The sequence below is a fragment of the Caloenas nicobarica genome, chromosome 2 (assembly GCF_036013445.1).
Source record: "Caloenas nicobarica isolate bCalNic1 chromosome 2, bCalNic1.hap1, whole genome shotgun sequence".
In the NCBI taxonomy this organism is placed as follows: Eukaryota; Metazoa; Chordata; class Aves; order Columbiformes; family Columbidae; genus Caloenas; species Caloenas nicobarica.
This window is the reverse complement of record NC_088246.1, coordinates 49,805,557-49,831,344: the sequence shown is the minus strand read 5'-3', so window position 1 is coordinate 49,831,344 and position 25,788 is coordinate 49,805,557. Positions and strand designations below refer to the sequence as shown.

General features: G+C 42.3%; 1 protein-coding gene across 1 annotated transcript in view; it reads right to left on the bottom strand.

Annotated features, from left to right (window-relative positions):
* Positions 1-25,399, bottom strand: part of BMPER (BMP binding endothelial regulator) — a 147,039-nt gene extending 121,640 nt beyond the window's left edge. The window contains exons 1-3 of the mRNA XM_065629282.1: positions 25,071-25,399; positions 24,147-24,232; positions 777-876 (exon numbers count right to left, since the gene is read on the bottom strand). Of these exons, the coding sequence (XP_065485354.1) occupies positions 777-876; positions 24,147-24,232; positions 25,071-25,185 (301 nt within the window). The 5' untranslated portion in view covers positions 25,186-25,399. The remainder of the gene's footprint in view (positions 1-776; positions 877-24,146; positions 24,233-25,070) is intronic.
* Positions 25,400-25,788: the final 389 nt, after the last annotated feature.

Sequence of the window (25,788 nt, the reverse complement as noted above, 5' to 3'; positions counted from 1 at the left end):
CCCAAAAATGTATCCTACCCTATCTGCCTCTCAGAGCTACTCTATCACCACTTGGGAATTAAACAAGAGGGAAAAAATAAAGCTGTCTAAATCTGGCATTCTCCATCTCATTGACAGTGTCAGCAGTCCCTCACCACAATTAGTGTTTTAGGGCATATTACTTCCTGCAGCAATATAAAAAAAAGACTAGTTTTCAACTTCGTCTACTTGCACATTATTCATACGGATAAGTACGGTAGTTACATGCCATACATGCTTGCACAAGTAATGTATCAGGTTTTTAGATCTGATAATTAGGTCATTCTAAAGAGCCTGGAAGATACAGTGTCAGTCAATAAATAAATGTACAGTGTTCAGATTGTTGCTCATTTTGGCTTTAATAAAAGTGTCCACAATATTATTATTTTAAGAGGAAATAGTAAAATTAATACAATTTAGTTGGTTTGTTTCTATTATGGGGAGAAATAAAAATAGACAAATTGATTTTGACTTAAAATATTTCTGACAGATAAGGTTAGAACAGGAGATATCTCTCAAAAGACTGACAACATAACAATGAAGTACAATAAAAATGTATTTCTAAAGGACTGTCGTTGTGCAAGAACTAACAATTACAGGATGAATATGTGAATTTATGCGCCTTCATCAGCTTTGGAAACATACTGATTGACAGCCAAGTCCCAGATGAGAAGCTCCCAACTTGTCCTATCTCTGACAACACGGATGTGAACTGATGACCTTACTAGAAGAGGGAAACAAGAGGAAAGGAACCGCACCTTTGCAACGCTCACAGCATGCTCCTCTCTGCTTAATTACGAGAGCACAGTCCTTGGAGAGTATGGGACACTTCTCTCTCTTGCATGTCACTTCCTTATTCTGGAAGAAAAAAAAAGAAAGAAAAAAAAAAAGAAAGACAAAAGCTATTGCTCAGTTCCTTTAAAACTCAGAAAATTAAAATGAGGATAGCAATTTGCCCTCTCACTTCAGGAGAGGTCCTTGGGATTCAAACACCTTTCTCTCTTTGAAGGAACGCAGTAGAAGACAGTCTCTAAATTATCCAGGAACTCAAGTAAATGGTGTTTAAACTCCACTTAGACAGTAATTCATAACCACTACCTGTCACAGTACAGAAAACGTGCTCCACTGAAGAAATACACTTTACTTAAATGAACAACTAACTACACGATGCTCTTGTTAAAACCACCTCAGGGTCTTGAGGTGCTGACCCATGAACGGCACAGCTCAGGAATTGTTTCTCATGGTGACAAAAGGACAGATGGCTGAGGAAGAGGTGGCACCCTCAGAGAAAACAAAACTCTGCTACTACTGAAATAATTTCTAGCCGGCTGTACTACCTAGCTACCCAGATGGTCTTCAAAAGAGCCTGCTTTATACTATACTAGAAAAGAAACTACTGTAATTCATCTTTCTCCCCAAAATGCTGAAAATTGATGAAACAACAGAATCACAGGCAGAATCACTGTATATTATAGTGTCGTCTTTCTATGGCAAAAAGCCAGCTCCCAAAGAGCATGTTGACCACATTAAGGAATGTCAATAAGGATGTGCAACAGCAGACCAAGGAAATATTCCATTTACAGCCCGGCTTGCCTCTATGGTGTCAACCCTTCTGGTTATCCCTGCCTTTAAATGAGGGCAGAAAACAAATACTTTGGGGGTTTCTTTCAGTAAAATTTTGCTACTTGAAATTCCTGACTGAAAGTAGCCCTCTGAAGTGACCCTCCACCTATAATTAGTAGCTCAGTTCATTAAGTGACACAGGTGGCCATTTACTACAGGCAAGCACCCATCTCACCCAATGTTATGGCTTAATTAGAGACCAAAAAAAAAATATCAAAGGGCTAGAAAAATGTAAATCATAAAACTAAAGGAAAAGAAACTGTGCTTTCCAGTCTTTCTCTTTCGGTCCCTGTGGCTTTATTCAAGGTACCTGTGAAGGATAACACGTAGCTTTTATTACACTCCAGCTCTTTGTCTGAAATCAGAGGTTTATTTTCTTAAAAGTCACTGCCTGATCTGATGGGAGCTATAAAGGCACTTCAATCTTATCAGTGTAAATGAGGAATCTCTCTCACCAAGCCAGTGTGAAGTCAGCAAATGAGAATCAGGCCCTAAAGTGCAGCTGCAGCAGCACAAACAACTACTGTAAAAAGCCAGGTCACTGCTACGTGCTGGCTGCTCTGCATCACTCCCCCATTTCAGACAAAACATAAATGCAATTTAACTGTCGAGTTAAGCTGAATTTATTATAGCAGGTCTGTAGCTCTGGACTGGTACGAAGTAGCCACGGCACAGCAGTGCAACTGGTCCAACACGTCATTTTTAAAGCACAGGGTGAAATCCTGATTGTCTTTATGTGAACATAGTGCCCCCTGACTTTGCCTCCTTAAAGCCTGTTGAAGTGCAAGCAAATCAAGTTCACCAAATCAACTACAAACAGTCTGGATTTTAAAGGGTTCTGCTAAGATCTAATTCTCTCTAATGAAGTTTGCTCAAGGAAAGATTTAATAAGCCTAGCAGCCCTGTTATCTTTATCTGTGCAAAAATCTTCTGCATGGTGAAAGCAGGCTTGAAGAAAGGGCAAAATCCTGTTTGGAGTATGCTCCTTTGGAGAATATGATTTACTCAGCTGCAGCATGCATCATGGACCTCATGAAGATGCATGGTGCCCTTCTGGGTCAACCCAAATGGATTGGACCCATGTCAAGGTGTCCAGCGGGCAGCTACACATCAGACTCCCTCTTCAAAGGAAGAAATTATTGCAGATGGCAGCGACGAGAAGTAAAACACGGCTCTGATTTCTTTTTTGTTCCCTGATTCCCACAGGACTCCTGGGACAAATGTCTCACGTAGCCCAGCTTCCCAGGCAGCTTCTTGCCCTCTCCCCTGAGCACTGGCTGCCTCTCTCAGGTACCTCCTGACGTGGTTGCTTCTTGTTGGCAATATAAAAAGTCCCTAAAGATCCTCAAGATGCATCTGACACACATATTTCAAACAGGAACTACTTGCTGGTTACCATTCCTAACTAAAAACCTCCTGTTTGTCACACATCACTTAAATCAGGAATCTTCTCTGCCAATGACAAGTTTGGTACCACTGAGCCAACCCACAGGGGAAGCTGAATTTGGATTTCACTCTCCTTCCCTCATCACCAGCAATGTTGGTGGCTCAACCCTGAACTCAGGACTTTTATTACAGATGAGGATGGAACAGGAATGAGAAAGCAAAACTGAGCCAGGCTGTACAGCCTAGTGGCTGGGAGCTTTCCTGAAAGGGAGGATTTTGGACTTCATGTCCTGGTGCCAAGGGCCATTTTAAATTAAGAGCTGTTCCACATAAAGCACTTTAGTGGCCCACAGTGCAGCGACAGGAACTGAATCATCCTCCCTCCTTGGAGGGCATCTTAAGCAGCAGGCTACAGATTCATATTTCCTTTATCCCAGTAGACCTTGAACTACTTGCTGCTCAGTGGCCGAGCTTCAGCAGAAGAGGGGCTTGTTCCTTGTGCTCCTAAAAGCCACTGATCTTGACAGCAAGGATGCTTGTGGGGTACATGGGAGAGGAAACTTTGAACTACCTCTAGACATGGAGGGTGCTGAACCTGGATCACCATCTCAAAGGTGACAGCATGGTCCTAACAGGTGGGCAGGAGGCGCCACACTCACCTCCCTCCTTTTTTTTTTTTAATAAAAACTCTGTCCCTTGGAGAAGTAGCTGCATCCTCCTTTCTGCAGGGACAGACCTGTGTATCCCAGATAAACAGCAAATTTTGCCACAACAAGACGGGTGGCTAACCCCTACGCGAGGTGGGATTTGTAAAGCTGTTATTCCTCCTCTCAAGCTGGCATTACAGGCAAGCCCTGCATGGGTCCGAAACTGGCTGGTTCGGGTGCCACCTCGAGGTGCCTAAACTCCCTGACACTGGGGCTGGTCTGCTCTTCCAGGCTGTGAGCTACAGCACCTCTCAGGGCTGCAGCCCCCACCGCTGCTGAACAAACATACAGTAGAACCACAATTGCGACATACTACCCCATCAAAGTCTTCAGAGCAAAATCCCTCTTGCTTCTTCTAGGACCATATTTAATTCTGAAATTCTTTCTGAAAAACCTTGTTCTTCTGTCTCAGTGCTGCATCTTGGGGAAAATTAGGCCAGCAGATGTAGAGGAAAGGGTTAATGTACCATGCTGATCAACCACAGGACAGCAGCAGATAAAACAGGGCTGGTAAATCATTGTTTAGTCTATTGCAGTCGGGCATTATCCAGTGCAGATCTCCTAGGCCCATTGGGTGTAAAAGTATGAAGATAAAACAAAGAGCAATTGTCACTAGGAACTTTCTTTTTTTTTTTTTTCTTCATGCTGTCATCCAAAACACTGCTTAATGTGTACTGTCCATCTGTTTGTTTCAATTCTGCTGCCTCTTTCCCTCCCACTTCACAAGGACAAGGCAGAGGGTGAGAGTAAATGGACTTTAGCAACAAATCCTTTCCTTCCAAATATGTCCCCTCCTACCCCCAATAATCATAACATTTCATTACTTGTCCCAACCATACATTTAAAAAGTCAATAAGTAGCTGCATGCAGGAGAGCTGTATTACCAAACCTTCATCTATGTTGTCAACAGCGTCTCTGGAGTTGTTGAAAGCTCTCAGATACTTTGATTTTTGCTGTTCTTAAGAGAAAACTTCTTAGACGGCAACATTCAGAAGCCAACAGTTATGGGAGGGTAGGGGATTTTTTTTTCTTTTGTTTACAGGCCATGCACTATGGCACCGAGAAGTGCAGAAGAGACACGTGGCTCATAAATACATGAACCATTTGCTAAATCAGAAACCTGGGAGTCAGTCAAAATCCATAACAGGGTCCCGAGATTCACAATAAATAACTTTTAATTATAGTTCTGCACAACAGTTATTTTAAACAGATGGTTTATAGATTCACATCTGGGATTTTTGTTGTTGTTGTTAATTTAGTGCTCAGGCACACACACAGAAAGGGAGAGAACCTCAGCTAAGGTTTTTATTGGTGTTAGAAAAATCCATATTTTTTTACAAAGAGGCCAGGCCGATCCAGAACAATGCTGCTACAGCTGACGCAACTCCCCAGTCAGTGCTCAGTTGGCAAAGGGTTCGCACAGGAATCCCAGTCTCCCTCAGAAAGGAAAATTTAGGGAAGTGCTAGAGGATCACCCTGGACATCTCTCCTGCACTCACCAGATCTCACTGCTGGAGGACTCGTGTTTTAATGTGTTAGGGGAAAGATCAGAAAGTGTTGTTGGGTGCCCACATTTCTCCCCTCTCCCACGCTTTACCAGTGGGAACCAAAGTTTTCTTTAACTTGGCATGCAAAGGCAATGTCACATTCCCATACAGGAGAGATACACTAGCCAGGCCTAATACCAGTGTTACTGCTTCATGTTACCTTTACTACAACCTCCTCTCAACGCAATTTGTTCACCTTCTACATACACCTCATATTTTTACCTTCCATCAAAGAACTCCACACAAAATAGCCCTTTCTGGTGACAAAATTTATCAAACTAACAGCCTTAAACTCATGCGGTACAGTTAAATAAAATGCCAACATGAAAAGAAAAAAAAAAAGAAAAAAACAATAAAAAGAAATCTGAATATTTGGCAGAGGTCTGGGAAAGGACGTGTGCCAAACCACAGCTTGGAAGCTGCAGCCAACTTTCTACAAGGTTCCCTACTGGGCTCCTGCTGGCCCACAGCAGCCACTGGGAGGATGGCTCTTTTCAACATGGATTTGGCTTGGAAGAGGAAAAAAAACCCAAAAAACAACAACAACACAACAACAACAACAAAAAAACCCCAACCAGACATCCACTTCATTTCTTCAGGACTGTACCAAGGAGCACCTCCATCAGTACCCCAAGTCCACTGTTGTGCTGTCACAACTGGCTGCTGAAGATCTTGCAGTAGTGGGTTCTCAGGGAGCTAAATTTCCACTGTGAAAGTCTGGTTTTTCCTTTTGTTTTGTTTTCTTTTTTCTTTTTTTTTTTTCCTTTTTATATGTTGAAAATGTTTTTAGGAGGCTCACACTGCATTTCTGATATCCTGAGATTATTAACTATTTATACTGAATAGGAAAAATATTTCTTAAACTTTCATTTAACCGAAAAAGGCTGTGGAGAGAAAAATAATAAAAACAGCAGTGACAGATTAGGTAGAAATATGAACTACCATTAATGGCTAATCCTGAAAACATGCTTTTTTTACTATTATTTATCACAAGCCCACAAGTAACTCTGATAGCACTCCTCACCAAGTAGTTCAGAGTGTCCTTAAATTTCTGCCAGGAGATGCCTGTGGGATCATCCACCAAAAAAAACAAAACCAATTTTCAAACAATGGCAAAAGTTACCGCTGGGGAATTCGGGATGCAGCTTTCAAACATGCACATATGACCTTGGGAAAAGAAAAAGCCATTTAAAATTAATGAAGCAAGTGCACTCAAAGTCACTTTGGCAACATCTCTACTGCAAGGCGAAGGGCAGGCTCAAACAAACACAAGTCAGGGCACACCACGTGCCGTGACCCACATGTTCTCCAGCCATGCTGCTGGCTCTCTGCCAGATGTTGCATGTGGCCAGAGCATCCTCTCCAGCGTGCACGGAGCCACGCTCAGTCCACGCAGGCCACAGGAGCAAAGGTTTGGGCCAGCGCTGGCTGTGGGCTCTGTCCCTCAGCAAAGCTTGGGAGCACCAGGCCCCCAGGAGTGTGCCTGCACCTACGCTTACGTGCACACAACCCCAGTGCTGGGCCAACTTAAACTTGAGAACAGGCTCAGACACGTGTGTAACTCATGGTCTAGATAAATCCTGAGGCGCTTTCTGAAAATAGTGCCCTTGCTCCTTTGGCACTCCTGCCTGGAACTCGCTGTCTTGGGTCCAGTTTACAACCTTCCCTTTAATTGGCAGAGTTGATGCAAGCAAGCAATCTCTGCTCTTACTGTGCAGCTGCTGCCTGCCATGAGCATTTCTCTGCTTGAGCAAGAGTTGCACAGTTTGGCCTCAGGGAGGAGACACCACTCCCCAAGGGGAGATGTTTGCAGACATTTTGAACCACTGTCAAGGGAGATGAGAAAAAGACCTAATTCCCCTTGTTCCCCTCCAATTATCTGTTTGGGGCTTTTTCCTTGCAAAAACAAATTTTGTGGGTAAAATAAAAAAATGGTTTAGCACACTAGGTGTGTTTTTAAATTCAAGGTGGAAAAAATATTTGTCTGTGAAACAGTCTGTTCTCTGCAAAATGATTCAGTTCTCTCTGTTTATCCACATAAACCTATGAACACCAAGGTATATACTTTACCCCACAGAGAGAAAAGTCCTATTATTTTAAGTATGTCTTCAGTTTCAATGAGACAACTCACAGGAGTGAAGCCAAACATATGCTTCAGTATTTTCAGCATCAGGTCCTTGCCTGTGGCACAACATTACCACGATTTCAGCATGAATTGCATTAGATGTAAATGATGGTATTTCATCAGGAACAAAATATGCCAGTTCAGTTCGCGGAGCTTCTTTTTCCTTTTTTGAGCAGAGCACACAGTAGCCTCCAATTTATCCCCTCATTCCTGTAATCTCCTTAGCTTATCTGGTCTCTCTGAGGGCGCACAGGGAGGAGGCTGCAGCTCTCCCTGGGGTGACGCTCAGCCAGCATCCACCACCCCCTTCATAATTTGAGCTCTCTCCACTGCCTAGGAAAGATGATTAAAACAAAGGCCCAGCCGAAAGATGACACCGAATTTCACTGCAAACAGGTAATCACCACCACTGTGAGGAAGGCATGAGTGCATGCAAGTCGTTCAGGACACATCACTCACAACCCCTTATGAACTGAACAGATTTTTTTTTTTTCCACTGTGTTTAATGATGCTCACCAGCATGCAGAAAGTGACCTCAGTGGCCCGCTGCAATCCCATTGTTCCCTGACAGCAGCCTGGTGCATGACTACACAGTGAAAAGAAAGAGCTTTCTTCCTCTTACATTTGTTTGCATTAATGCAACTGCTGAGGCTGCAGCTGGGATCAGGATCCCATTACACCAGACGTCACGTAAGCACATCATAGGACAACATCCCTGCTCCAGTGAGCTTATCGACAAAGACACAGCCAGATAAAGCGACCATAACTGCAGATTAAGTCAATGAAAAAGCCAGAGCAAGATCCAGATTGCCACCTCAACTTCCAAGTGCCACTTTGGATAAGAGTTCTTCAGCTGTAAAATTAAAGGCAAAAGTCTTTACCTGTCAACAGAATAGCACAATGGTCTTCTAGCAATAAGAGACAGGGTTTTCACAGGTTCCCAGCAGTTCATACTGTAGTCTGAAAAACTACATGTAGTAATCCAGGAGCCAGGTTTCAGAGAAGGGGTACGCACTGGGGTTCTTGTGGGAGACCACACCTTTGCATTTCATGAGATGCATGCATTTAAAATTCACAGCTTTTCTGTGAAATTTAAATGTGTTTTTAAACAAACAAAAAAACAAATTAATGGTGTTTTTTTTCTATTTTGTCAATAAAGAATTCACATTAATTATCAGTCACCTAAATTTGACACCAATACCTAAGAAAACAGTAGTCACAGGCAATACCCATCAATTTGAAGGTCAGCCAGGCAAACCTGTGCCCATGCTGCAGCAAAACATTACGGCTCACTAATCCAACTCTATGAGCTTACGAGCTACCCCTTGCTGGATGTTCCCGGTCACTCAGATCAGCCAGGAAAACTTTTTGGATGATCACTGCCCAACATATTTTGAGCAAAATGAGTGATCTTGAAAGTGTGGTCCAGCCTAGCCTGCTTTACCCTGAGTGAAGCTGATGGGGTAGAATTCGTTCTCCCAGGGAAGGGACAGGCAGCTGAAGGCCATAAAATCTTACACTCCCTTAGCTCGATCCAGAGGCCACCCGCACACAGCTGGAGTCAACAGATGTGGAAGAACATCATTGCCCTGGATGCATTAGGTCCTGGAGCATGCTGCTCTCCTGACTCTTCTTAAGTGCCATGGGATGGCTTAGAGAAGAAGGAGTTTGCTCACAGCATCCCTGAGCTAAACTGGTCTGAAAACATTCTAAGTAAATCCTAACCCAAAAAATTGTTGAAGGTGGCACTGACAAATTATTGAGCTGATTTCATAGAGGGTAAAGCAGACTGTGCCAAAGGTTTAAAATAAATGATTACAGGATTTAAATTCAACAAATTTTAGATCAAGCCACAGTGTCATGCTTTCTCCCATCTCAAAAATTAACTTGATCCCATCCAAATAATGTCTTAACAATGCTCTGCTTTTGTTTCTTAACTAGTGCCATCCTAGACATATAGACTGTGTTCAGTTTATTGTCCAGCAGACATTGCCAATGAGAGAAAAACAAAACCATGAATACAATAAAAGTTCATAAATTCTGAGTCCCTCAGTTCAGAATTCCTATTTTTGGATGAGATAACTATATCTCCTATTATAGACTGAATACCGACTGACAGTAATTTTTCTGATGTGAATTAGAACTTCATTTGACATTTAAAAGAGATGCATTGCCTGATTTTTTTTTCAATAAATATCATTTAATCACATTATGATGGGCTAAATCTACAAATAAATTATTCAAACAATAGTCACCCGTCATTGCATCTTTATTGCCTTCTCGATCTGAAGTCTGCTTACTCGACTTACACTGGAGATACAGGCAGTGGCAAATGCTCTGGTTTTGGGCTTGAGCCTGTTCTAAAAACTTTGTGAACAAAGCAGCCCTTGAGGCCAGGTATTTCTTAAAGAGTTTTAAAAGCCCAATGGGCCTCCTAACTTACTCTGCAACAAGTCATATCCCATGAAGAAACTCACTTCTGTACAATACAAAAACAGGGCTAGATTAAAGAAAAAGGAAGAAAAAAAAGCAAGGTCCCCTGCTGCTCTGTCTGGCCAGAATCATGTCTTTTACTGCCCATATCCTCTAAAGAAACGATGCTCTCATGATATATTACCCTAATACATCACCAAGTGACAGTTTTCTCATGATACTGTATCCACAAAGATGTGATGCATGCCAGAAACACCAACAGGAGATCTCGGTTGGGGGAGGAAAGGGGAAGGGGCTTTTATTTTCTTCCAAATTTTTAATCTACAAGTTGGTTTTCTAATGTTATTTTGTCGGGAAAATGCCTGTCAATCCTAGCTTCATAATCCAGAGGAGTCCTAGAGGTGTTGCAGTAGCACAGCTTTTAAATTAGAAAGCGCACACACCAAAAAGAAAAAGAAAAAAAAAAAAAAAGGAGAGAAAAAAACACTCTTAATTTAATTGAAGCGAGTTTTGAAATAGGACCAAAACGCTTGAGGAACAACAACCAAATAAAAAGAGTAGCCCAAAAAGAAAGCAACTAGAGTCCGTTTTCTGCTATAAAATTATTTAGGCAAGAGGTCTCCAGACACTGCTGTTTTAATGAACTTGCAAGTAAACTCAGCGCTGACCCCACATTTGTTTTTTATGTGATCTTGCCTGTGCTACAAAGTGGCATTAGCAAAAAAGAAGAGGTTATTCATGGAAGTCTGCAGAGAGAAGGGGAGCCACCGGCTTGTCAGTCTGTCTGGAGATGAAGGGAAGGGACAAGGACCAAGAGCATCTCAGCCAGGACTCCTTGAAGGGGGCAAGATCTTTTGGGGTCTTTTAATGCTGCCTTCAACTCACAGGGGCTCACTCCTTTCTGCTGCAACTGCTCCGTGCTAGTAACATCTCAGAGGGGCAAGCATGAATCCTAACTCATGGACAGCTAGTGACAGTAGTCATCCTCAAGCGGGCTTCATCCAGTTGGTGTCGGCAAGAGAAGGCCCAAGGCCACAGGAGTATTTAGTCAGAAAAACTTAGTCTACAGTGATATTTTATTTGACACATCGCATTTCTATGTGTTTCTCTTCATACCTACTCAAAGTTCTGACGGATGCAAAGCTTCCATCAGATGCAAAGAAGGAAGGTGGAATGAGCTTTCCTTTGTTGTGATCAACAGCATTGCCAAATTAAGCTAGATTCTGACTTTCAAAACTTCAGCAAGCACTGTAGCTACTAGGAGAAAAAGTGTATTTTGACTTGTGACCTAAGCAAAAGCCATTGAGAGGAAACTAAAAGCCAAAGCTGTCAAAGTTGCTTTCACAGTCCTTGAGCTGACTTTGACTATATTTTGTGGCCTGGCCCTCGCTGCTTTTGAGTGAGATGTAGCAGCCCTCGCTGACAGCAGTGATCACTTAGCCATGTGACAATACCACTGCAGTCAATGAAACCACCCACGTGAATTCAGACGTTTGAGCTGAGCTCTTCAGCATAGGCACATGCACAATGCCCTACGTACTGGGTAGACCCAGTTAATTAAACAGGTATTTTTAAATGTTGCTCTGGAGTGAAGTTCTCTGTCCAAAATAAGAAACTAACATTGCACAACCACTTTCTGCTTGAAAAATCCAGTGGTTAAAACATGTTTTGCATAATAGTAGCCCTACAGGGACGGTTCTCACTTCTGAAAAGCAAATTCCCTTCTTTTTATTTTGCACATGTACAAACAAACAGATTCTGGTATGTCCAAAGCTTGCAATTCTCAGCTATAATAATATATTGAATAGAAGCCATACAAGCAGATTTTTCCTCAGCCTGTGTTCCCTTCACTCTTTCCCTTCCCCTGCCCCACTTGCACTGCTGGAAGTAAAAAAAATACCTGTTTCTGACAAGTAAATGGAGCTGACATTAGAGCAAAACTAGAAGGTGAACGGGGTATGCACAAGCCATTTGTCATCTTGACAAAGTGATTTTCAGTCACCAGTGGGACACTTTAAAGACATCTGAATGGTTGGCCTTGACCACCAGCATTTCTTACAGCTTATAAAGGGACCTATGGGACCAAGAACACAACCTGCTTTTGGAAGTGACTCCTGCAGTGGTACCTCTTGATAGATGTAAAGGCAGTGTGATATATCAGGTGCCATTAAGATCTTTTCTAGCAGGTTATATTTACGTAAGTATGGAGCACAGATAGCATCTTGTTAACCCAATCAATGAGATTCAAATGTCAGGAAAGGGATTATGCCTGGTTGGAAGTCCACAGCACTGGTGAGGCAGCCAGAGATGATTTCATTGTGTGGGACAGCACTGTTCTCTTCCAAGAGCAAGAACTCAGGCAGCCACGCTACTGCCTGGGCAGCTTGGGGGAAAACACGGGGGAGGTGGAAAGGGGCTGAACTGATATCTGAGGTCTTAGAAACTTAATTTTTAACTAACTGTACCTTCCTCTACAATAACAGCAGTCTCACATTGCCAAGTCACAACCCAATCTGGGTTGGAAGAAGAACGACCTATTATCCAACCTGTCCACACTACCCTGTTTTACACAGGCAATTGAAACACACTTCTCTAGCCTAGAGAAGAGCAGGAAATTTCCTAACCAAAATGAGATCACTAATTTCTGCATCAATGCCTCTTGATATACTTTACAATAAACTGCTTTTCTCCCACAGCCTCCAACTGCTGAGCTGTATGACATAAGAGGAGATGACTCCTGCCACCCAGGCCAAAGCAGGCAACTCTCAAGGGCATAGCATGAGCTACCTGGCCCCAAAACAAAAAGAGGGTCTTAGGGTACGGCCTCGTACTCAGCAGCTCCTGTCAGCTCTCTGCTCAGCATGTCAGCTGTAAGAAATCCCTGTTCTGAATTGTCTTCTCAGTGGAGGAGACAAGACAGTTAAGCACAGGCTGCTTGGGCCAGCAGCCCAACCTAAGCACTACTCAGTGGGTTAACATAAATCCTCTCATGGCAACGGTATCTTATGGCCACACAAGTTGTCCACCAACACACAGTAGTAATATTAGGCCTCCAGAAGATGCTTAAAAATCCTTTTACGCCTCTGGTTCCAGAGTCATACCTGGTCACATCCATGTCCTTTCAACTAAAGCTTTGTCTCAGCAGCAGTTTTTGTGCTGTCTGGTACATAAGACATAATGCTCGGTGAACAGGCTGGAGCTGCCTACTCATCTCTCCAGATGGCTGCCTTCCAGCAAACCTCCCTTTTGTTGTAGGTGATTTGCTTTCTTTTTCCCTTTTTGGCTCCCACCTTTGTATGCTTCCATATGTGGACTGGTTTAATCATGCCAAGAAACCTGATGACACTAGAGATATTAATTTTATACTAAAATTATTATACACAGTTTTAGGCACTGAATACATATACTGTGTAACAACAAGTACATAAAACCACTCAAATTTCTTACTATTATGGCCTAGAGTTCTAGATATTTTTTTAAGTTTCCACTTCAGATTGATTTTGGGGTCAAGTAGTTTTTGCTTTAGGATTGGAAACCTTGCAAAGTTAAGTCAGATATATAAAGACATTTTTCCAGAAGCTATAAAAATTGCATGCTTCTTCTGTTGCCTTCGCATTTTCATGATAAGCAAGCTCTGGTTCAGTATCAGTGCACTATGCTGCATCTTAAATGTCCACATCAGCAAGTTTCTCCAGCAATGCTTAATGCATTTAGATCAGACAAACTATGCCTCAAGCATAGTCTGTTCAAAAGGTTTCTGACACAACCACACCATCAACATTTTAATGTATAATGACTTTAATTGTCCAGCATTTTTTATCCACTGCTTTTACAAACAACCCATCCACCACTCCTTGGTTTACAGGCTAAAAGGCTTGCATGCTTTGCACTCTGCCTGCCAACATAATTTTATTCATTTATTTTAATCAAAAGCATTTGCCAGATTGAATCACCAATCCACCTAACACAGTTAACTGTGCCAGCTCTCCCCAGAACTGAGTATTTGATGGGGGCAGGGAGGGGTGTGGGGAGTGTAAAGTGCTAAATATGAAAATGATCCGGCATACCCTGATATATACAGACAAAAAATATCCTCTGTCACAGGCAAATAATCAACAGTCTCCCTGTAGTAGGAGACCCAGCTGCTCTTATCAGTATTTTAGGTCCTACAGGCAATCCTTCAGCTAATAGCCTTATCTCAAGCCCAGCCACCCTGCCTGGCTCCTTCCTGCCCCAACGATTTCCAAGCAGCACAACCTGGAGGTGTTTGACTAACTGGCACAATCAGATCATAACCACTACATAGCCCTAGAGCAGTCATTTATCAGTTCTTCCCCATCTCTCCCAAACCATGCCTCAACTGCACATCACCACCCAGACAGAAAAAAAGGAGGAGGAGATAACCCCAGGACAATCAAGCTCTGCTGTTCTTCAGCCACTAATAAATTATAAGACAAGCCAGAAACACAGATTCAGATATATGACTCTTGCTGGCCATCAGAATACATTTTGATGGTTCCGAACCATTGAAGGTACTTAATATAATTGAAAACGATATGTCAGGAACAGCTAAGAAAAAAAACCTCACAACATTTAGCCTAAGAGCTGTCAAAAATCTGATTGTCCTGGCCAGGGCTCTATGACACGTTGGCTTGCATACTTCCAGGTAAGGAGGAGCGTAGAGCTGCTGCTTCCATGCCTAAAGCGAGATCTTCAGCTACAAAACAGGTGAGCCATGCATACCACGGACATCTGGAGAAAGGGGCAGCTGGCCCTGCAGCCAACAGGGGAGTCTGGGGTTATGCTGAGCACCTCAGCAGGCCAGGGCTGAACAATAGCTGGTTTTCAGTGTGAAGTAGGAATGGCAGACTTCAACTTCTCAAGTCTGGTACAGCTCTGGACATGGAAGCCAATGCAGTGCTCAGCACAGAGAAGTTTAAAACTGAAATTGCAGCATGCACATGGTTGGGAAATTTGCACTAAATATGCAATATACAGGAAGCTCCAGCACTGCAGGTTGGGGTTTATGCACACACAAAGCAGCGTCACTACCATGCGACCAACTGCAGATGCGTCACATAAATTAGACCTGCTCCAGAGCAAAATGCAGAGTAACTATGTAAACACATCTCTAAGACAGAGTTAAAGATGACCTGATTCAATCTTTAACATTTAAGCTTTGCAAAAAGGTTTACTTAAAAGAGGAACTCAGAAGAACTGGGGTCTTTTGAATCGTTTTTCTAAATGGCATTTTATCACATTCCCATCCTTGTGCTCACAAGAACAAATAGATCCCCAGCTCTAATGCTATTTCACAGTACTGCCTTTTGCCATACCGCTTTACAGCACAAATACATAATGCTTCCCTCTCTGAAGAATCTAAGCTACAATACAGAAAATGAAAACTACAGCCAGGAGGTTGATGAGTGGAACGGATGAGGAAATAGGTAAAGAGTATGCAAATCATAGGTGATGCGTGAAGACGTTATTTTTTTCAGTGAGATGGTGATACACAGTCCTAATTTAACAGCCCGTTTCAGACCACTATCTAGAGGAGCAAGTGGATCCCAGACACAGGGGTAAAATAGGGGAAAAAAAAAAGGCAGGAAAAAAAGACAAATAAATAGGAGAGATAGACAAAAAGTGTATGAAATCCAGGTATCAGCACACAAGGTCAGCTCATGGGGATGACAAGGGACAGGGCCCACACTGCGCTTGGGCCCAGAGCTCAGCACTTGGTTCAGCTCGAAGCAAAACGCTGCCCAGAGCTTAATCAGACAAATGGTCAGGCAAGGAATTTTTTAGCTGCAGCTTAATGCATAAGATGAAGAGGCCAAGAAGACTCAGAGGAAGCAATTACAACAGTTACTAGGTACAATATGAGCAAGTACCAGTACGATAGTCATTTTAGTAGCAGTATTTTCAGTTAAAAGCTTTTATACAATATTGGGTTTTTTTCTTCACAATGGTCTTTTATTTGACCATAAGCCCGATATAAAAAGGTTGCATTTTCATTTGATTTTTTTGGTTGTTGCTTAATATTTTTCTTCCCTCAAAAATTTATATTAAAACATGATGGGGAAATAAAACCAGATATTTGGTGGGGAAAAAATATCTATTTTTATATAGCAGTGCAAAGCAGAACAGCAGAAATACTGACACTGTGAACCATTCACTTACAGGACCATAATTCTTAAAGAGCCCGTTAACAACTCAATGGAAGAAACTTGAAAGCTAATAAAAACTATATACAGGTAACCGTATGCTTTTAAAATGCCATTTTGATATTGGACCAGCTCTTTAATAATGTTTTTCTTATTGGCAATAAAAAAGTGCCTTAACTTAAGCTGATCCATTTTGCACTTATTGTAGACACATTCCAAAGACGTTTGCAACTTATATTACATTTTTCCATTTAATTTATGGCATTTTTGTGCCCTTCATATTTTTCCACATATTATTTATACATTTTAAATATGTTCTTTTGTATTTGAGTTCTCTGATCATTTAATTGTGCCAAAGAGAATCTCATTTCCACACTTGATGGATTGGATCTTCATCATCATTACAGTGACATATCACCAGCTCTCTTCCAGGAGGGTTTTGCCAAGATCTATAATCAATTCAGCACTGTATGCATATGTATGCTTGCTAAATGCAGCTGACTCTATGTTAGAAATGTGTAAGTAGTGAACTCTTTACTATCCCATGTGTTTTGAGAACACCATGAAACAGCTTCTTCAAGCCTGCAGATTTCCAAAAGGCTTCATCATAGGCTGTCACATATGACAGCATATCATGTCTCCAAAATAAACGTCATGATAAAGCACAGCGAGCTAAAGGCAAACATACCTGCGTTAGGGACGTGCCATGTTCTGAGGCAGCCTTGGGGTGTGAAGCAAGGTGCAGAAAGTGGACTTCAAGAGGTCCACAGGTGGCACAGACAACACCCAGCTATACAATCTGTACTCATTCCTCAGAAGAAAAAATGAGATCAGATGAGATGTCGCATGTGTTACTACGTGTCCGGGGTGGCCATATCTCTGTATGGCACTAAACTGATCTGAACATTGTCTCAACGCTGCTCTTGGAAACTTAAGAGGATCAAGCCAGGGTAACCATCTTCTGCCACTGGTAGTTTGTTTTTCATTCTCAGGCCAAAGCCTTGTCTTACCCAAAGGTGTTGCATTAAGTAAGAACAATTACAACTGAATCTAAATGAAGCATGCTTCAGGAGAACCTACCAAAGCAATCATGTCCACAACAGGTAATCAACCAGCTCTGGCTCTCGGTTCAATTCACTTCTCATTTGCAAAACCATCCTCATATATATATTTATATACACACACACACACTGTTCTTGGGCCCCCGTGACAAAGCACATACGGGACACTCAGCTGCATCCGACATGGATCTTTGGCTGGTGTTTAGTTTTGGGGTGTGAGTGTTGGTTTTTTTCATGTAAGAGATGGCATATGCATCTGTATCTTTTCAAAATTAGATAAAAACTAATAAAGCTTTCATCATGTCGGGGCATGTTTCTGTTCCAGGAACCCTCCAAACACCAATCAAAACAACATTCTCTTTTGCGTAATATGGGGGTGAAAACTACCAATACACTATCTTAGGCTTTTTTGTCCCTCTTGTTTGTTATTTTTGTGGGTGAAGAGAAAGTTGATTATATTACACAGTAATAAAGACCAAGAATATTGAAATTGAAAGAAGATGCAGTCTTCGTAGATTCTGTAGTTCATGTATGTAAGCTACTGAAATTAAATTAAATACAATAGGTATGAAAGAATTGTTTGATGATTTTTTTTTTTTTTTTAATATGCACTACTCCACTAAAAGTCATCTGGGCCACATTATACCTTGATGCAACAGCAATTGAATCCTGATGTACTAAAACACTGCCATCTTCACTGAACATGTGTCAAACACTTGCTCTCACGCTAGCTATGAGCTTTCAACTTGTGTGTTGTGCCACAAAAATCAACTATGCTACAGGTAAAGAACCCCAGCAAATCTATTATAGTAGCTTTCTTGCTTTAGCCTGCAATGACAAGATGGGGTTTTTGTGGGGGGATGCAGGGAGGACCAAGGGTTGAGGTTATTTCTTCTGTTCTTTGGTTTGCTTGCACTCAATTTCACTGCTCCGCCAGTTCAAGCCAGATAGAACACTAGGTTTTATAACAACAAATTTAACATAATTTTTTATGAGCAAAGGTCAAAATCTACATCGCACATTTGGATTTAAAGGCGGAAATTTAAACTACAGAATGATGTTTCATACTGAATGAAACGTATGCCAAGCAAAGCTCTGATCTCTAGTTTCCTGAGCTCCTGTCTCCAAACTTTTCTCAGGTTTCCAACACTTGGTTACACTTTCTGGCTCACATTTATTTCCTTCTGTTCTGGATTTAGGTGATAAAAGGTTGAGACATATGATTACCACTCCTCAGGTGCAGTTGGCAAGTTTGAGGCACAGACATGAGGGAAGGGGGGAGGAAAAAAGGTAGGGGAAATGGCACTGATTTAGCTGTGGTTTGTCAAGATCTCGACTGGCTTTTATCAGCTGTTTCTTGACACAACTCACTTTGTTCTAAAGTATTTTGGAAAAATAAAAAAAATAATAAGAGACCTTTTCTCCCCACAAAGAACACACCAAAACCAAACCCTTTCATTCTCCTGAAAAAATAGAAAGCTCTTGCGATGTCAAGGCCACTGTTACCTGAGGTATACTTATCTATTTCCTTGCAGTTCCTGGCTTCTCACCTGTCTCTTTCAGCTGGCATTTTTTGGCACATTCATTTTAAAACTACATCTACCACTGGCCAAGTGACAGGTTATTCTTGGATGTCTGCTGGCTTCTGGCAAGGTGTTCGGGGTCCATGGAGATGATTATAAACGAGCATGAAATGACATGGCTCTCACCACCACCACGAGCAACACCACCTGTCATTGTTGTCACTGCTGAGCTCATCTAACCTTCGAAAAACTCAGCACTCAGAAGTTTACTTCAGGCCAAGTTACTTCTGTGGGTTTTTACATTCTCATCCTATAATTATGCACAGGTTCTCCTTTCACCTATTTCCGACAGACTGTAGCATTTTTATGTCTTTTCCACGCGTATGTTGAAGTATATATTTCTTTAAAGTAAATGCCATAATATCAGGTGTGAGCCTACTTCTATTTTGAGTTTTAGATACCTTCCAGCCAGAAAGCTGTACCAACAAAAACTCTTGCTGCACTTGATCATTCGCCGTACTTTTACCAGAGTTGGACTTAAATATTCCATACCTATTTTACATGCTGACACCCATATAAAAGAAATCTAACCAAAAGTTCTCCCTATATTGTGTTAATAGCATTTTCCCTGTAACATTTCAAAATACTCAATACATATTTTGCACTACAAAAAGTACAAAACTTACCAAAATGTGTTAGGTTTTCACATTCATGAAGTTGCATTTCTACTAACAGAAATTGACCCATGCCTCTACTACCTTCAGTCTAAAACTTTCATTTCTGAAATATAGATATCTGACTCTGCCATACATGACATGTTTGGGTTCTTCAAACTGCACAAGGTGTGTGAAATGCTCCTATGGATTGAAATAAACTCATTTTCCCACGTGTGAGTATATTTTTAGAAGTTTTTTTTGCATGAGGTATTGTGGTTATAATCGTTTGCAGTCTTAAAGCAATTAATAACTGCAATAAAAATCTATTTATCAACCTGAGTCAATATAATTCATTACAAATACTATCAAGATTATATATTTTTACCTATAATCATCATGCCAATTCAGACAAGTTCTTTAAAACCCAAACTTCTTTTCAGTCAGCTTCATTACCCACAGTTTCATTACTTTGATTTTCAGAGAACAGCAGGACATGAGATTTTCTTACTGTTGACCACTAGGTATAAAATAATTTCACAACTATTTGTTCGCTAAAATCTTTTTTTGTACTGTTAAGGGCCACATGATTATCTGAAATAAGAGTTTCTCTTTTTATGACAGTATTTTTTCTTCAGAGTTGGTTTACTTAGTCCTTGTTACTGTCCATCACATCCAGTACTTCCTTTCAGTTGTTCACCTTCCTCTGACACGGAGCTTGCTGCAGCTTGGAGCGTTTTCAACCCTTTCCATCAGAGAAGTCTTTATAAAGACTTGCATGCTTGCAATGAGCCAGTCAACCATGCCATATTACACTGGCACTTCACAAGTAGGCCTACCTGCAATTTTCACGTGGCCTAGATTCAGAACAACAATTTTCCAAGTGCAACTTCTGTATTTCTGTTTTACTCATTGGCTCTAAGTACTAAGGATGCCAGTGTTTTATCCAGTTCATGTGTTTAGCAGCATATATGGTGAATGCACAAGAAAGCAAGTAGTTTCAGTTGTCTTCAGCTTGCTTTGGGCTATTTCCTTATGGAAAGCCAGGTGGTATAGTAACTTCCCAGAGATAGTGTATCTCCTAGGAGATGTAGAACCACAGACATTCAAAGCGGACACGGGCAGAAGACCAAAGCACATTAGCTCTAACAGCGTTGTGCAGATAGCAACAGCAAGTCATAAATCACAGTTCTCAAAACCTCTGGATCATGAAGTCAGCTTGAATTTGCCTTTGCCCATTCCATGCCTCAGAACAAGCTCGGGAGAGCAGACACACCAAAAACCTGGCATCTCTGCAGCCTGCCGGTTGTCAGAGAGACAAAAAAGAAAATAAGTTGTGTTCATACTGTGACTATACCACCCACATCCACTTGTAAAGTGAAAGTGCATGAAGTGAGAAGGGATGGCTTTGTAGTCAAACCATTAGACCAGGAGTTAGGAGACCTGAGCTTTCATCACAGTCCTACAAGAAATTCCTTGTGGATAAACCACAATCTTTCTTTGACTTAGATGTTTTTCTCTAGAAAAAAGAAAAATGGCCACTTTTTGCAGTCAGTTGTAATTAATAACCAGTTCTTTGGAGATCAAATTAATCCATGTTTATTAAGTGCTTAGAGAGGTGATTAGTTGGACAGCAATATACCATTGCTAAAGTGTTGTAATTGTAAAAACTCACATTGAAACTATTGTCTTGCAGATGTTAAAAATGACCATTTTTATGGGCATTATTAAGACCAGAGAGACATATAAATTACAAATTAGGGAACTCCAGATTTTAATCATAGTGGCTTGTTCAGCTGGTAGTTCTTTCATACAGAGCTACAGTGTACGTTTACACACAGGTATACATACTCTCAATCTTACCTGCTTCCTTATATTAAGGGCAAGCATCAGTGCTGTTTGTGCACTCCACCACATTTCATTTTGACAAGTAGAGAAGTCCAAAACAGAGCTATCTCATGGTGAGTGCACTGCCTTTTTATTAGAAAAGTATTACCTATGCTTTAGAAGTGCATGATTTACTATATACTATATACAAAATCTCCAGCACATGTCCCCGAGTTTAAATTTCCATATCATCACAACTTCTCTTTGCACATGTTACAGCAGATGCGCAAGAATGAACTCGTCTCGGTAGCTAGATTTGGCTGTCTCTAGGAGGTCAGTGTGCCTTTTGTATTCAAGATTCAGGGGTTTGTGTTACAAATAACTCTAAAACAAGAGCTAGAAGCTTTATTAAAGCAGCACCCCCAGAAGCCAGTGTCTGCTCTATCTGCCTTGTTCCTGTTCATATTCCTATCATGAAGATCAGTCCATCCTGTCTCTGCTAATCAATGAGAAAAGACAACTTTTGGTTTTAATCTTCCTTCCTAGACTTCTCAGTGTATAATGAACTGCGTTTGTAATTGCTGTTCACAGTCTTTGTTGCACGACTGCAACTTACCCATAAGCTATAAATTTCTAGTTTTCATCACATTTGCTCTTAGAATATTACTCCTTGCTTTGTCCTCCCAACTAATTTTGCCTATTAAGAGAAAGCTGGAGATTGCTTTCCTTGTGCTGCCTGCTTCTTTCTCCCTTGCTAGGATGCATCCCTGTGCTTTGCCAGACACAACCTGCAGAGTCAGGTCTGTCAAACACTTAATGATTATTCGGTTCCAGCATTTCAGTTCTGTCTCCTCTCGTTTGTGAGATGGGAACGTCCTGGAAGGCAGCTAGATAGTCTTCCTAGAGTCATTCAGATTTCTGTAACTTGTGCAGTTATTTATGGCAGCTTGCAGTCATGGAAATGTATCACTGCTAGGGGAGACCTGTCATAATCCCATCCAATATTTCAGTTATTCTCTTTACTGGTGTTTTTAACACAAGTGCCCTCTGTTGAATTTTCTGTCCTCTCCTGGACGGCAATTTGTTCCTTCCTGGAACAGGTTATTAAGCTCTTTTCTTAGTTGCTCGCTTCTTATGATATGAACATCCATCAGGTTTGCTCTTGAAGAGTATGATCAGTCTTCCAGAGAAAGTTCCTCACTGAATGGCTATTAAACAATCAATATTTCTAGTTGGATGTAAGGAAACCTGGTTCTCTCTTCCCTCCTGGTCACAAATCACCATATGTTTTTTTGTTTCTGTCTCAGACCTCTTAAAATTGATCTTTTCCCTTGTGGTAGGCCTGAACAGAGATTTCAGCAACTGGCTGTCCAGTAAGTCATTGCTTTGGATGCCGCACAGCATTAAAGTCAGTATCTCCAGACCAGTTTCCTTCTCCTCTACCAGGTATGCCAGCTTCCAACTCAAGAAACAGAGATCAAATTTATCCTTTGGCAGAAATAAAACAGAGCATATCCAGTGCAGGTAACTGCAGTAACTCACTAGGCATCCATGTTCTTAATAAAATGTAGTGTCCTCCTTGCACAGAAGGGAGCCGAATTCCCTCAGTTGCTGTTTCATTAAAATATGCCCTACAAACCGCATAGATTTAGAGTTCTTACATCCAATGTTTTTCGCAGTTCTTCATGTTCATGCACTAAAAGGGTGCTCATTGATTTCATAAAGCCAAGGTCTAGAGAGATCTATAAATACAAGAGTTTTACCCTGATGCATTATTGCCCTGATGCCCAAGACTGAACTTCTGCTCCTTCACAGATAAATTGCTTCCTCGCTGGTTAACACCAGCTTCCATTAGCAAGAGTGGTGGCAGACATATTTGGGAAGGTGATCCATGACAAAACACAGCTTCATGTCTTTTTTTGTTTTCCCTTGATTTCCTTTCCTCACCACATCCCATGCTCCTCCTTTCCCCATCCCCCTCTATCCAGAAGAATCAATAACTTATTCTTTATAACTATTAGCTAAAAAGTTATCATTGTGTCTCACTTAAATCTATTGAACTCAGTGCAGTGATATACATCAACCTCAGGGGGCTCAAGATCAGGTTCCTACAGTTGCCAAAATTGCCTTCTAAAAGGCAGTTTGAAACAATTCTTTAAGTCTTTTATAGACTTATAATAATGCTGGCTAACGCTAATAATATTAATAGCAATAATAGAAGAGGGAGAGTGTGTGTCTTGATATTTAAGTCCTCAAGTAGAACACAGTTTTTACAGTCAGCTACTCGACGACTTCCAAAATGTAAAACATAGTGCTTTCTGGTCTATACTTTTCTTTGCATTCAACAGCAAATTAAGGTTTATAGCTTTCTTTTAAATACATTGTACAAAGTTTTATTTAGAACAACTGTTTTTCAATAACTCCTAAAGCCTTGGCTTGTCCAGTTGAATTGCTCCCAAAAATGCTTAACTCTGAAGCAGAGCTACAATGAAAGGGAATGTTTCTCCCCAAAACATGTATCAGCTAGCGACATTATTAACCACTGCATTCCCAGCACAGCAGGCAGTGTCATCCTTGGAATAAAGTGCTTTGATGAAAGCATCACTTCTGCTTTCACTGTTGTCTTATCACAGCGTGTGTAGTCACGTTGTAGCCTTCACCTTGCACCGTTGAGCAGCTCCTCAGCCACTGGTGTGTGAAACTACACACATGGGAGCTCAAAGCAGCAGCATTTCCAAGCCTTACCTTTCACCCTTCTTGCTGAGCTACATGCAAAGACTTTTGTGTGCACTCCTGACTTTGTGAAAACAGTTCTCCCTCCAAATGCACATGGTAAATTCGGTTTCATAATGTCATACTAAAGTCAGGTATAACTTCGTGTCTGAGAGTTTAAAAGTCAAAGAAGTGATTGCCAGATCATGGATTGGATTACTTTCCATTAGCTCAGCTCTGAGATAACCTTGTGTTACATAAAGGCAACAGAGGCACCCAAGATTTGGTTATGTGAAATATTCCCCTCTCAGTGCAGTTACTTTTAGCAAAGGCCTGAATGTTCTTATTATCTGAAATCAAAACTTACCAGGCAAACACACATTATACAAGGGTTGTCTGTGATAAATGGTATCTGCAGAATTTCTCCTTCATTTTCACATTTTGCAACAGATCCTAAAATAGAAACAAAAATTTCAAAATATTGACATATTATAATTCTCCCAGCTGGTTTTGGAAACTGTCCTCATCACACTAATGATTAACCCCTGCTCCATTCCTCGCCTTTGATTTTAAATCTTGCCTTAATTTGCCTGTTTTAAACAAGTAGGGATGTTTGGCATTTCTATAAGATTCCAAAGGAAACTGGGAAATAACTGGCCTTTTATTGCTGAAAAAACCTAGACCTTCTTTGTGCTCCAGTTATAGCAAAGAAGGACGCTGTTTCTCTTCTCAGATGACGTGTTAAGAATAATGAGTACTCCATGCAAAGCAGGGTACTTCTATAACGATAGATCCAGAGCCCACTGAAATCAGCGAAAAGTCCATTAGACTCCGAGGACCTGGACCAGGGATACAGCACGAGCTTTGAACCAAGCATCCTTTTAATGCACAACAGCCAACTGGCAAATGAGTCAAAATTAGCAGGCTGACTGTCAAACGGAATCAAATTAGAAATCCCTTTATGGCCCTCACGCTGATTAGCCGGTACTGTGTCATGTTGGAATCACTTCTCAAAATCTAATGGCTCCTCACTTGCACTAGAAATCAATTCGGCATTTCCCTCTGTGAGAATATATCAGGAAAATATAACCCTCGAGGGGAAGGGGGCAGAAAAAGGAAAATAAAAAAGGGAGAGGGAAGCCCTGTTCCTCTGTTCACCTGCCCCAAACCTCGCGGTTACGCCTGCAGCTGTCCGCCCTTCCCGCGCTCCCGTGAAATGCCAGGCAGCCCCCGCGCCCGACGACGGGTCCCGGCGGCAGGTGGGCACCGCGCAGCCTCCGCGCCCCCTTACCTGTGAGGAGGGAGGAGGCCAGAGCCCCGGGGAGGCAGAGGGCGCCCAGGAGGACGGCGGCGGCGGCCGGGACGAGGCGCGGCAGTGCCGCCCAGCCCCGGCAAAACCGGGGCATCCTCCCGGAGGTGCCGCTGCCCGCCAGCTGTGGGGCAGAGTCCGGGACGCGCCGTCGGGTGGCGGAGCCCGGCCGCCCCGGCACCGACCCCCGGCGCCGGGCAGCAGCGGGGGGGTGGGGAGCAGGACGGGAGACGGTGTCCCGCCGGGGAGTCCACCCTACGGCGGCACCGGGGGAGGGGACTGTGGGTGAGGGGAAAGCAGCTGTCAGCGCCTGCCCCTCGGCCCCACACCCCCTCTTTCCATCACCCCCCTCCCCTGCCCGCATCCCTTCTTATACCTTCCTCTCCCCATAGTCCCTCCTCCGGCACCCCCCGGCCCCCGTGCCTCCCTCCCCCAGAAGCGCACACACGCACAGACAGGCTGCCAGCCCCAGACCCCGTTTCCCTGCCGGGAGATGCCCGGCCACTCCCTCCCCCGGCCCCGCCGAGCACCGCCCGGCCCGGCCGCGGCGTCGGGGGGCTGCTCCCGCGGCCGCTCGGCGGGTGGGGCGGGGAGAAAGGGAGAGGACCGAGAAGAAGACGAGGAAAGAAGAAGAGGAAAAGGTAAAAGAGGAGTAGGAGGGAGGAAACGTGGATCCTCGAACAAGTCCGGTGCAGCCAAA